This window comes from Pipistrellus hanaki (genome assembly GCF_964339955.1).
Source record: "Pipistrellus hanaki genome assembly, chromosome: 1".
Classification (NCBI taxonomy): Eukaryota; Metazoa; Chordata; class Mammalia; order Chiroptera; family Vespertilionidae; genus Pipistrellus; species Pipistrellus hanaki.
Window position 1 is genome coordinate 24748423 of NC_140503.1, and position 13476 is coordinate 24761898.

A 13476-nucleotide genomic window follows, 5' to 3' on the forward strand; every position below is an offset into this window, starting at 1 on the left:
AGAGTTTCCAAGAATCTCTAAAGCAGTCTTGACTGGAGCCCTTTCCATCATAGCTAGGCAAATTTACCCCAGCCGCCAGACTATACTCTATTGAGCCGCCTGCGCGCCGGCCCCGCTCTTTTAGCTTTCTATAGTATACTTTCAATACTTTGACAACTTGCATTCCCAGCTCTAGGCTTATTCTGGCATCAAACTTCGAACCCCTCTCTCACACGTGCACACATGATACCCACTGGAGACCAGGACTACTGGAATTCAAAGCTGGTTGGACAGGGTCTGGGGATCCTACATTCAAGGGTGCAATGGTCCCTTTTGACCACTTAGCATCAATTTGCTGGTCCATGCCACAGCCTCTCTACAGGTAAGTCCCACTTCTACTCAAAGGGACCATTGGGTATGTAGGGCATTCAGGTATCCTTGGATATGGTGGGAGAGACACAGTAAAATGCTCCGTCTCTGGGCTGTTTAGGTGGCTGATCTGCTGACTCCTGTCTCCAAGGATAGGGAAACCTGCTAGAGCCAGGAGCCCCCTGACTGGCCTCCATGAGTCTTCTCCCAAGTAGAGAGGTGGCAGGTGCCACCCTTCCGCAGCACTTTCAGTTTTGCTTCTGGGGCCTGAGCCCTGCCAGGCCTTGGCTGCAATGCACAGCTGGAGAGCCAGCCCCATTTACTAGTACCACAAGGAAACTTGCTTCGGCCAAGATCGTGGGCCCAGTTCTGCTGTCCCAAGCAGTTTTATAGAAGGTGAGGTGGGACGGCCCGGAGGCGCTGGCCAAACCAAACAGACCAACTGAGCTGCCTCTGGCATTGGGGCCCGCCTGGCCAGCTGTGCGGGAGGGCGGGGCTGGGAAATGCCAAGTCAGCCACATTCCAGCCTCTTCCTGCAAGGCCATCAACAAGTAACCACACTGGGCAGGAAGGAAGAAGCCACAATAAAGACAGTCTCTCCTAGAGGGACCACAGAAGGCCCAGGAGGTTCACATGTCCCATCCCACCTCCCCTCACAGTTGCCTTTCTCCGGGGTGAGTGAAGAAAGGACTCACACACAGTTCTCCAGCTGGGATCTCAGAACTCTGCCTTTGGGACTGATAAAGGCTAATTGGGTGCCATGGGAGGACTGATCAAAGGGAGAACTCTGCTTCATGAAGCCCTGGTGGGAAGGACCAAGCAAGATGATGACTCGATCATCCAAGATGCCTTCATTGAGAACAGCTGCCCTGAAAAGACACTAGGCCAGCCCCTCCCATGCACCAGCCACCAACAGTTCCAGGGACACCCATTCTACTTGGTCTATTTTTAGATTTGGGTGGCACTGCTTTCCCTCTAGGGCAGGCTAGCAGACCAGAAAAGGAAGTAGACCTCTCTCTCTCTCTCTCTCTCTCTCTCTCTCTCTCTCTCTCTCTCTCTCTCTCTCTCTCTCTCTCCCATTTCCTGCATCTGAGAAGTCTTCAGATCCTAACAATCTCATTCCTAAAGCTTCAGGACATCACCCCTTCCCCATAGCTCTGGCCCATCCTTCCTCATTGTTCACACTGACCACCGTGTAGCCTTCCTGCCCTGACTGGCTTCTGCCCTCTTTGTCTTGAATCACAAGACCCAGCATGATCTGGACGCCGCCCAACTCTGCCGCCTCATCTCCTGCCTAGCCACAACCTGACTCCCAATATAAGCCATGCTTCTTGCAATTCCTTCCACAAGGACCTACCTTGTTTGCACCTCACTACCCCTGTGGCCCCCTCTGCTAGGATGCCCTTACCCCTGGTCCATTCAAGTCGGAGCATTTTCCCATTTGTAAGAGAAGAGGTGGCTCCAATGTCATCTCCTGTGTAAAGCTTTGTCTCACATACCCTCCCTCCCCAGAGTCCCTGCAGCACCTTATCTGCCTCTATTATTATACTGACTTTAAAATACAACCACGTGATTAGCTATCTCGTCTTCCAGGACTCCTCCAGACCAAGAGCTGTGTTCTTGTCCCCGAATGTCCCCAGAACCCAGTGCAGAGCTTATATGAGAGGAGGGCAGAGATGTAAGAGTGTGTGCAAAACTAAAATCTCCACTCCTGACAGGTGGGTTGGGAGGGAAGACACCCTGCGTTCAGCACTGTCCAGCATCCCTCCTGTCCCTTCTTCCACTGTCCTGAGTAGGACTGTTTCCCACTGGCCTCAGCTGATGTCCAGCTTTAACTGCCAGACCCTGAGCAGAAGCAGGAGAGCCCCAATGTGGTTTCCTTACACTCATGTGTGTGTCAGAGAGAACTCAAGTGCTCTGTCCTCCCTCCTTGTCCTCCCTGTTTCTATCCTATGCCATCCTCCTTCCTCCCACTGAGGACTATCACTCCATGTATCCAAGATAAAAGGCCTTAGTTCTCTGTATCAGACAGTGATTCCTCCACCCATCCACTCATCCTTTCAACTGTTTAATCATTTAGCAAACATTTATTGAGCACCTGGTATGGGCCAGGCACTATTTTGAATTCTGGGAATAAATACAGCAGGGAAGAAAGCAGAGAATGCTCCTCTCACAGAACTTACATTTCCATCGAGTGGAGTGACATAGGTAATAAACAAAACAGCAAGACATCAGATAGTGGTAAACATTAGGCTGAGAATTAAAAAGAGGTGTTGTGATGGAGGGTGCCCGGCAGATCCTGCCCACTGAGTGGTGTCTGAGAAGGAATATTAGAATGCACCAGCAGGGACCAATCCTGGGAAGACAGGGAAATCTCTGTGCTGGGTTTTCCCCAGGGCCCTACAGCTCCAGGCTGAAGGAGCAAACGACAGACATGGAGGCCCCGGGCAGGCAAGAGCTTGGCCGAGAGCAGCAGTCAGCAAACTCATTAGTCAACAGAGCCAAATATCTACAGTACAACTACTGAAATTTCTTTTGAGAGCCAAAATTTTTAAACTTAAACTTTTTCTAACACCACTTCTTCAAAATAGACTTGCCCAGGCCGTAGTATTTTGTGGAAGAGCCACACTCAAGGGGCCAAAGAGCCACATGTGGCTCGCGAGCTACAGTTTGCCAACCACATGCCTAGAGGAACTGAGCAGGGCCAGTGGCTGGAACATAATGATGGGAGGGAGAGGAATATGAGAAGAGGACCAAGGCCACAAAACCACCCTGCAGAGCCTGCTCAGGTCAGGGCTCACTCTGAACACCATGGGAGGATCTAGGAGGGTGTTCACCCAGGAAACTGACACCCCTGGCCAGCTACCTCCCTATATAACTGTGTCTTTCTCTTTCTCTCATCCCCGCCGCCTTACTTGATTTCTAAACGATTTCTTACTTCCCCTTATTTGTCTTTTGATTGCAAGTTCAGCCTCTGGGTTACACAATTACCAAATGCAGCTCAAACCTTCCATTCAAAACCAAACACGGACAAGCTATATGAGCTTAAAATGTAAAAACGTGCCAGGAAAGCATATTTTTACAAACTTCTCACAATTCTATATAGCACCCAAAGGAGAGGTAGTTTTTTAAAGTATTCCTTCCCTATTAAAAGCATTTATACACTTTTTAGTTTTTATTTTTTGTAAAAATCTCTTGGCCCACGATGTGAGAGTAAGATATCAGTCCTAACCACACCTGGCATCAGAGTCTACCTGCTCTCTGGGCCCCGAGTGACCCCTTCCTTATCTGCTCACAGCTCCGGTCCTTTCCCAGCTCTCAGCCTGCCTGGAGCAAGACCACAGGGTCTCAAGGTCTGGGTCCTGAAGGAAGCTAATGGGGTGAAGCTTGAGGTCTCATCTGCTTCATACTGAAGCTCAAGTGCCTGTCAGCTCCCTCAGTCAGCAAGCACATCAGCTCCTGAACTGAGGTGGTTTTGGCCCAGGAGTGTCCAGTCCCACTGAACAGAACCCCATGGAATTATCAGGGACCAAAAAGGCACCTGGCTCCTTCCTTCTGAGAAGACAACACAAGTGCTCTGTCCTCCCTCACTGTCCTCCCTGGTTTCATCATATGCCATCTCCCTTCCTGCCAGTGAGGACTCTCACTCCACATATCCACCTCTGAGACCAAAGTGGTGGAAGTCCCTTGATCTGGAGGAGCTCCTGGAAGATGAGATAGCTACTCACTACAAGCTACAGACAAGCAACAAAGAATGGGGAAGGGCTTTTTGATGGAAGGTGGGACAAAGCAGTCTCAGAAGGACTGACCCTACTCAGTACCTCCCCACTCCCTGACCCCACTCCCCAGCCCCAGTCTCCACAGCATCTGGATTGTCAGGGGCCCCAGATTCCCCACTGGGCCCAAGTCCAGCTCACATCCTCACCTCCCACCTCCAGTGGGTGCTGCTGAGTTAATGGCCTGCACCATGTCTGTGGTGAGGGCATCCAGTAGGCTGGTGATAAATTCCATTTTCTTTCCTTCCGGACAGCCTGAAAAATAAGGTGAGGTTTGAAGGCTGAGGCCAGGTAAATAATCAAACAGTTTCCTTGGCGACCACCATTTCCCAAACCTCTCCCAGTCCTTCATGTCCAGCCAAATCCATTTTGGGAATCGTTTACCGCTCAGATGGCTCTCACAAACCTCCACAGTTCCTCCACCTGCAGCCCACAGAGGACACTCAGACTACATGGATAGTAAGGCTTTCAATTGCTTTCATCCCACAAACTTTTGCTGTGCACTAACTGTTAGGGGTCTAACTCAGGGCTATAGTGTCCTCACCCTCGTGAAGTTCACAGTCTACTGGGAACTTCTGGTACAGTTCTGATACAGTGTGGTCAGCGGTCTCTGCAGGCCAGAACCAGGTGCTGAAGACACACAAGGTCAAAGTTGACTCAAACAGACCTACCACTTCACCTATCCAAGAACCTCCTCCTTTTTTTTCCACTTCTCTTCTCATCCACCTTAGGTGATAATGATCAAATCTCCTTTCTAAACGCTCTCAAATCCTTTGTTTTTCTTCTTCTCCTTTGCTCTATTCCAGCAAGACCCAAAGCATGGGTGAACCTTCTCACAGATTTGCTCTTTTCAAGTCGACAGCCATGTAGCTCAGGATTGCTAGTGTGCGCACCATCACACATATGGGTATCCCTGTCAATTCAATGGGCCCGTGACACTTCCTACACAGTCTGCCTTGGTGACTATTTCATTCTCTTTTCTTTGCAAGTCCTGCAGGTGTCAGTATACCTTCTTTGCAAATACCTTTTCAGAGAAGCCTGAGACTCTGAAGTAGGCTCTCCCTGTCCTTCTCACAGCACCATGCTCTTTCCCTTCAGAGTTCCTGTCACTACTATTTGTATGTTTATATTCATTTATTTGCACACTCTCTGTCACCTCCACTATGTAAAAGTCATGTCAATTTTTTTTGTTGTTAATCCTCACCTGAGGAAATTTTTCCATTGAGAGTGGAAGGGAGTGGGGGGAGAGAGAAAGAGAATGGGGAAGAGAGGGAGAGGGAGAAGGAAAAGGAGAGGGAGAGGGAGAAGAAGAGGGAGGGGGAGAGGGAGAGGGAAGGGGAGAGGGAGAGGGAGGGGGAGAGGGAGGGGGAGGGGGAGAGGGAGAGGGAGGGGGAGAGGGAGAGGGAGGGGGAGAGGGAGAGGGAGGGGGAGAGGGAGAGGGAGGGGGAGAGGGAGAGGGAGGGGGAGAGGGAGAGGGAGAGGGAGAGGGAGAGGGAGAGGGAGAGGGAGAGGGAGAGAGAAACATCAATATGAGAGAAACATGCTTTGGTTGCCTCCTGCACATGCCCCAACTGGGACCAGTGGTCAACCCGTCAACCCAGGTATGTCCCCTTGACTGGAAATTGAACCCAAGACCCTTCAGTGTGTGGGCTGATGCTCTAACCACCGAGAAACACTGGCCAGGGCCCACATGTCACTTTTGATCCTGCATGATACTCAGTGCCAGGCACACAGGAGAATCCCAATTCATGCTTGCTGTGGAGATGGCTAGAAGGAACTACCCCGGCCTCCACAATTCCATTCTTGTAACAGGGTGACTTCTGCACACCTCACTGGGAAACCCCAGACCTTCAGGAGCCTCTGTTGCCAGTTCTCACACTGGGGTCCTGATGGGGAATGGGAAATAGGGACAGGGGATTGGAAGGGGGACCCAGCTCTCACAATACGGGTCCCAGTTTATGCTGATTAAAACCACCAATCTGTAGTAATCTTCTCATAACTCATTAGCAGAGTACCCTATGAATAAGGGAGAAACCAGCACAGAAGCCATTTAGAGGTCCTGGGCCCCCTACCTGTGTGTCTTGTGTCATAGCCCAGCGACAGTCCTGGGCCACCAGGGATCATCACAAACACACTAGGCAGGGCAGGCGACAGGCACTGCCCACAGCCCCCAGGAGAGCCCCTCCCCAAAAGCTGCCTGATCTGCGCAGCCCTGGGGAAAAGGGTTCACAGCACCCAGAACGTGTCCCAGTCACCACAGGACAGAGAAAGGACTATAGAATTGCAGGGACAGGAGCGTAACCCAGGGACCACATGTTACAGATAAAAAGGTAAGGGTCAGGAGGAGAAACAATGAGCTCAGGGGCACAGGACTAATTAGGGACAAGTCCCAGACTAGATGCAGATCCCACAGCTACTGTGCTCCCAGATGCCCCTGTCCAGCACACCTGCTCCATCTCACGGACAGGAAACAGACCTCAGGAGGGAGCACTTTCCATGATGAGGAGGGGATACAGAAATAGGTGAGGTGCCAGCAAGGGGCAGCGCCATCTCCCACCTGGCAGCTCCCTGTCCTTGAAGGGGTCATCCACCTCGGTGCTCTTGGCCCTGGCGTCGCTCTCACAACTGGGCATCACGTAGCTGGGGAGAAAGAAATGATGCATGAGGAGGGGACTTCAGCCACTCCTGTAGCAATGATCTGTGCTGTCGGGAAACCTGGAGCTCCCAGGGCTGGCAGGGAAGTACCCACTTCCCTGTCCAGCAGCCTCACTGAGCAACCCCAGCATAATGTTCCCACTGAGCGTGTCCTTTCAATCGTTTAAGCATAGAGATGGCACCGTATGTCTGCACATGGGATCTTTTTTGATCCATAGGACCTAGTGACTCAGGCAGGGCAATAGCCTTCTTATTGATGAACTGGGGTTCAGAGAGGCTACCTACTTTTCCAAGGTCGCCCAGCATCCAGGACCCACAACTCTCTATCAGAACCTCATCTGCCCATGAAGGCAGGTGCTGGTCCCCCAGTGCCTTGATTCCTCCCACCCAGAGCAGTGAAGCTGGGAGGAGCGGGGGCCAGCCCAACAGGAAGCCGGTTCTCTTGCCCCAGGATTCACCTGGGGGGACTTACCGTGTGGAGGTCCCAGGCAGCGGGCGCCCCGTGTCCACCAGCACACACCAGCAGTAGCCCGTGGACTGGTGGCACTGCACCGGCTTATAGAGCCCCCCAGGGGCGCACTCTGGGATGACAATGCCCTCCCGGGGGTTCTGCCGGGCCTCCTCCAGGGCACTCTGCCTCTCCTGGTCACATGAGTGGACTTTCTCTGCAAAAGAGGAGACAGCTTGTGGCTACTCTCTCCACCATGACTCATCACTGCTGCCCTCCATGTAAAGGCCCAGCCTGGTCCCAAGGAACGGACAGCCTGGCTGGCAAAACTGCAGGAAGAGCAGAGCGGTGCCTCCAGCCTCCAGGGTTCATCAGCATCCACACCCAGGAGGCTCCAGCCAGGGACTGCAGCCTCCTTACCAGGGTGGTGGTTTGCCAGGGCTGGGGGATGAGAGGGTGGATTTCCCGGCTGTTTCAGAGTGGCTCCTGCTGCGTACTGTCTGCTGGAATGCCTGTGTGTGGACTCTCCCAAGCCCAGACACAGCGGGACAGAGCCACGGGCTGCTGGCCTTGGCGGGAGCCATGCTCAGTGCCCAAGAGGGGCAGACACGAGGCCCCACCCACTCCTTCCCAGCTCCAACAAGGCTGGACAAAGGAAGCTGACGGGACTTGCTCCTATTACACAACTCTGCTTCCAGCCAGTGGGAGGGAGCAACGGGCCCACGGGAAGGTGTCTGGACTCCGTGGCCTAAGGAACCGTGAACGTGTCTGGACACTCACACTTGGCTTCCCTGGAGCTAGGCCCAGGCTGAGGCGTGTACGTTGCCCAGTGCCAGGAAGGCCAGGTCAGAGGGCCTCAGACCCACATGGCCACGACCTGCACATCCCACCCTGTCAACCAGCCAACCCAGCTCCCTTCCCTTTCCTGGTTTTCTTGTTATTGTTGTCGGGCTGTGCTTTGTCTTGCAATTATTAAAAATAAATAGCATTGGGTTTCTTTTCGTGTTATAAAGAAATATTTAAAAACCCATAATCCCATCAATTCAATGCTACCTCCCCTAGATCTTTTCTTACTCACAAACACACACAAATGCATATGCACATGCCAACTTACATTTTACAATCAAAGGGATCACGCCATAAGCCTGTACTGTTCCATTTTATCTACTTATTTATTTACTTCCCTTACTACTTTATTGTTTTTCCAAGAACATTAGTCCAGAACTTTCCTCTTGAAGATGACAGGAATACAGGCTTGAGCGTGCCGTGGAATTTTCAGTGCATTACAAAAATGCCATTCCTAGGGCCAGGAATTCGGTTTCAGCAGCCTGGAGACTCATGCTACTCACTGAGCAACCAAACAAATGATCAAAATAACAGAAACCCAACTCAGTGGCTGTGTTAATGGTTCGCATATGAAAGTACAGATGTTTACACTGCAGTCATGCCCAGAGATGCAATGCAGCTCCCCTCTGCCTCCCAGAGACCGGGGCGATGGGGAGCCTAAGGCCTCACTGAGCTGAGGGGTGGCTCACACTGCAGGGGGCGGGGAACGTTTCCTGAGGGGCCTAAGAACATCTGAGGGTCCAGAGGTAGGTGTGGCTAGCACAGTCACTATGGCAACAAGATTTGGAAACTGCAACGTGAAAAACTTACTACTGTCTTCATCATGCAAACACAGCAGCGCTACTCAGAATCGCATTGGCTGGGGAACAGTTCTCCACAGCAGATCGGCGTTGGACTGGGGGTTCTGAACCCGACGACAGCCGCCACCTGCACAGCCTCTGGAGGCGGCTTAGGAAAGGGACGTACACCGATGGGTAAAACCTGGTTGGAGCCCAGAGGTTGCACTTGAGCCCCGGCTGGGATGGAACCCTGGCACCTCACAGGGGATTGCGCAAGGGGTGTTTCAGCCACCGCACAGCCCCCGGGTGGTAGCCTGATTTTCCAGCCTCGTATTTCATGCCACGGAGAAGGCGACAGAGGAGCAGAACCAAAGGAAAACGGCGTTTGACCGGCACCAGGCCGGTGAACAACCTCTGACAGAGGCTTTAAATTAAGATCCCGTGGCCCAACATTCTGAAACCATAAATCAGCCCGAGAGCCAGACGCAGGGAGGTGGGAGGAAGCTTCCCCAGGGGCAGAGCACGTGATGAACCTGACCTCACACCACCGGGGATCCCGCCACTGCGGAAATGTGGATGGGGGCCATCTCAGGAGGGGTGGGGACTGCGATCTGGGGGCCGTCTGTCTGGGAGTCCCCGGAGGCTGTTCTGAAATGCTCACAGCAGCTTCCTAGAGGCTGCACCAAGTTCAATGGCGAATAAAAACCACACAAATGAGGAAGCTCACTAATTTGGAAAAAAAACAAAAAAAAACGGGGGCTGGCATGGAACTAGAGAGAAGGATAAAAGGTTACTCCCCTTTTGTTTGCTTGCTTGGTTGCTTATTACTTTACGATAGTCCCTATAAGTCTGGGTGCCCCTCTAGGAGAAAGACAGGAAAGGTTTGTAATAGTAGCACTAGCAGTTTGTCTTCCAATGGACAGAAAATCTCCTTTCAAACCATCCTTAAACTAATAATAGTCAAAGCAAACATCCCATGAGTAGCATGTGTCCGTTGACAAACCGGGGCTTTTCTTGCCTCGTCTCTTCAGCTGTGTGAGGGGGACATTATCCTCATGGCCGTTTGCGGACAAAGAAGATGAGCCTCGGAGAGACCCATGAACTTTCCCAAGTTCACTCAGGCTGGGAAGAGGAGGGCTGGGGTTCTAGTCGAGGGCTTCCGAGAATCAAGCCCGTCTTGTTAACCTCTGGACGGTCCTGCCTCTCATCATTGGCTCTTGGAGAAAAATATGTTTATTTTTATAGTGTGGAGTTTTTCCAGGTCAACCTCTTTGCAAGCGACCCCAAATTGCTATATCCAAACACATACTTGCTCATTCTACACAGCACAGCTTCTTCTGGAATAGTTTTCTCAGCTTCAGCACGCTAGGAATCTTACACCCGAGTGTTTTTCCCTCTTTGCCTCAGAGCTGGAAAACTTGAAGCCAAATTTGCGCCTCGCCTGCCATTACAGAGGAGTGACATGAGCACCAAGAGCTAACGTCCATTTGAGCGTTTTCTGTGCACCAAGCTTCTTACTGGCACTTGCACTCACTTGAAGCGCATCACCAGCTTCTGAGACAGGTGTTCTCATTATCCCCGCTGAGCGGAGGAGGGCCTGGGAACACAGACTGGCTGGGTGGTTTTCTCAAGCTCATACAAGCAGGAGGTGGCAGAGCTGAGGTTCGTCCAGGCAGTCTGACCCTAGGCCCTAGGCTCTGCTCCTTATCTCTGCAATACTGTCTCTCACCGACACAGATAGGCCAACCTGATTTTATTGTAACCTGTGTTCTTCTTTTATTTGGTGTGGCAGATTGTTACAAAATGGCCCCTACATCCTCCGCTAATTCCCAATCTTGATTGTGCGCAGAGTTGATCCTTTTGTTCTGGGAACCTTTCTTCTTTATCATCTTTTGCTCCCCCCCCCCCCCTTTAGTTTTTAAATGAGGTAATTAGGTCACACAATGAATTACACCTCTCAGTATCCAGCCCTTGTATTATCCCTCCATGTTTGTTGACTCTGATTTGCTCTGATAGATGGAAAGGGCAGAGGTGACAGTGTGTGGCCATCAGTCCTAGGCTTTTAGAGGCCCTGGAGCTTCCACTCTCACTTTCTTGGAAGCCACCTTGAAACCAACACCTAAGGAAGCCAGTCCAACCCCCGGAGGATGAAAGGCCACAGAGGAGAGCCAACGGCGCTCAGCCTCGGCCAGTACCGACTGCCACGCATGGGAATGAGGTCATCCTGGCCATTCCAGCTCAGCTGACCCTCCAGCTTGATGGGTCCCAGAGTGAGTTCAGGTAGAACCAGCCAGGGAACCACCCAGCCAACCCACAGAAGCATTAGAAAGAACACGTTTTTATTTAAGGCATTAACTTTTGTAGCTGCTTGTTAAACAGCAACAGATAATTGAAACACTAGACTTGCTCAACTCTTTATCAATTTACCTCATATTTTTGTAGGCCTCTCAGACCCTTCAGCCAATCAATCAATTGACCAACTATTTCTACAGTGTTTCTCCAGAGGTCATCCAAATACTAATCACTATGTAGCAAGGATGAATGGGAAAAATTGGAAATGTCATTAAGAGAAAAGTTGTGTCATCAGAGACCAAGGCTAAGATCATCCACACCCGTGTATTCCCAATTGCTATGCACAGATGAGAAAATCAGACAGAGAAGAAGACCAATAGGAAAAAACTTTCATTAGAAATATGCTTAACTTTATGAACACCCTGGACCACCAGAAAGATAAGTGGGTCCTAGAGCAACATAAGCCTGAAACATCTCTGGAAGCAAAAATGATAAAAAATGAAGTTGTCCTACTTTGGACACATGATGAGAAGGCAGGGTTCTTTGGAAAAGACAATGAAGCTGGGAAAATAGAAGACCGAGCATGAGAAACAGACTCCATAAAGGAAGCCCTAGGCATGAATCGATAGCAGCTGAGCAGGGCTGGCGAGGACAGGACACTATAGACATAGCTCAGTCATAGGGTTAACAGGAGTCAGTGCTGACTCACTTTCACACACACACACACACACACACACACACACACTCAGAGACACACACACACACACACTCTCTCTCTCTCTCTCCAAAGAACGTGGGCTCATTCTGTCTCTGAGGCCCCAGAGACCAGTCCCAGCCTTGGAGCCATTTTCATCCCCGACCCTCTGAGTCCCCACCCAAATGAATCTTATAATTTCCAACTGTCAGTTTTCTTAGATATCAAGAGGTCACCTTCAAGAATGCAAGGCAAGGAATCTGTGTCAGGGGTCTCTTCATGGGCCTGGGTCAGAGAGGGCGCTCCCCAGAAGTGAACACTGTTCTAAAATATTCCATCTCCACTTAGGAGGCTTCGAGGAAGAATGACAAGGTTAGAAGGTCTAGCCTGATAACTGAGAATGCACCAGGACTCTCTGCAAACACTTGAAAGACATAAACAGCAGGAGAGAGGGAACAATCAGGGCTGCCCAGGGAGCCTGAGCTACCGGCCACACATTCTTACACACTCATGCACACCCACCCCTAGAATCCAATCCCAGGTGATGGAGAGAAGGGAGAGCCAGTTTTCACTCACAAACTCTGACAGCCTAAGGGAAGAAATGCAACAGAAAAGCATTCTGTGGGAGACATGGGAACACAGTCCAGCCATTGCCACAGAAAACACACCAAGCTCCGTACCCGCAATTTCACCGAGCACCTGAGCACAGCAGGACTGAGTGGGTGGGAGAGGGCAGGGAGGGGACAGGAGAGAGACTGAGCTGAACCACATGAACACAAACCCTGTCTGCAGGCCCAGGGCACAGGGCACAGGTTCTTACGTGTCCAGCCAAGATAGGATAAGCAGGGAGAACAGATCTGTCTGCTCTGGCCAGCCAGGCCTCAATGCCTCTCAATTATGCGTGGTAATTAGCAGCAAAGAAGAGTGTGGATGACATAAATTCTCCACTAATCCCCAATCTTGATTGTGCCCAGAGCTGATCCTTTTGTTCTGGGAATCTTTTCTCCTTTATCACATTTTGCTTTTTTCTCCTTTACTTTTTTCAAACAAAAATGGCCAACAAATCTAAACATTACAAGATCCTAGTTTCAGGTCCTTGGGCTGGGCTTTCTTTCCGAGGAGCTGCTGAAGGAATGAACAGATGGAAAAGCCGAGGCACTGGGTAACCCAGCATCCACATAGCAGGTACAGGTGAGCCAGTCATGTGGAGAACGCTTTGGAGAAAGAGCAGGGGAACCACATGGTGATGGAGGCAGCACAGTGATGAGTGGAGACAGAAGAAAGCAGTCATAGGTCAATAGCAGTTAGGCTCTCTAGAGAAACAGAACTAATAGAAGAAATATATATATGGGAGGAAGGGAGAGGGAGAGGGAGAGGGAGAGGGAGAGGGAGAGGGAGAGGGAGAGGGAGAGGGAGAGGGAGAGGGAGAGGGAGAGGGGGAGGGAGAGGGAGAGGGAGAGGGAGAGGGAGAGGGAGAGGGAGAGGGAGAGGGAGAGGGAGAGGGAGAGGGAGAGAACGAAGAGAGAAGAGAGAGAGAGATTTTAAAGAATTGAAATCTGTAGGGCTGGTTGTAAATTCAAGCAAGAGTGATGGTACAGTCTTGAGTCCAAAATCAATAGGTCAGGCCAGCAGGCTAGA

At 51.0% G+C, this 13476-nt stretch overlaps 1 protein-coding gene across 8 annotated transcripts in view; it reads right to left on the reverse strand.

Annotated features, from left to right (window-relative positions):
• SMOC1 (SPARC related modular calcium binding 1) overlaps window positions 1-13476 on the reverse strand; it is a 137458-nt gene that overhangs the window by 10941 nt on the left and 113041 nt on the right. For all 8 annotated transcript variants that reach the window (XM_084893305.1, XM_084893302.1, XM_084893299.1 and 5 more), the window contains 3 exons: window positions 7252-7444; window positions 6682-6764; window positions 4274-4379 (listed from right to left, as the gene is read on the reverse strand). In XM_084893305.1, coding sequence (XP_084749431.1) covers window positions 4274-4379; window positions 6682-6764; window positions 7252-7444 — 382 coding nt within the window. The remainder of the gene's footprint in view (window positions 1-4273; window positions 4380-6681; window positions 6765-7251; window positions 7445-13476) is intronic.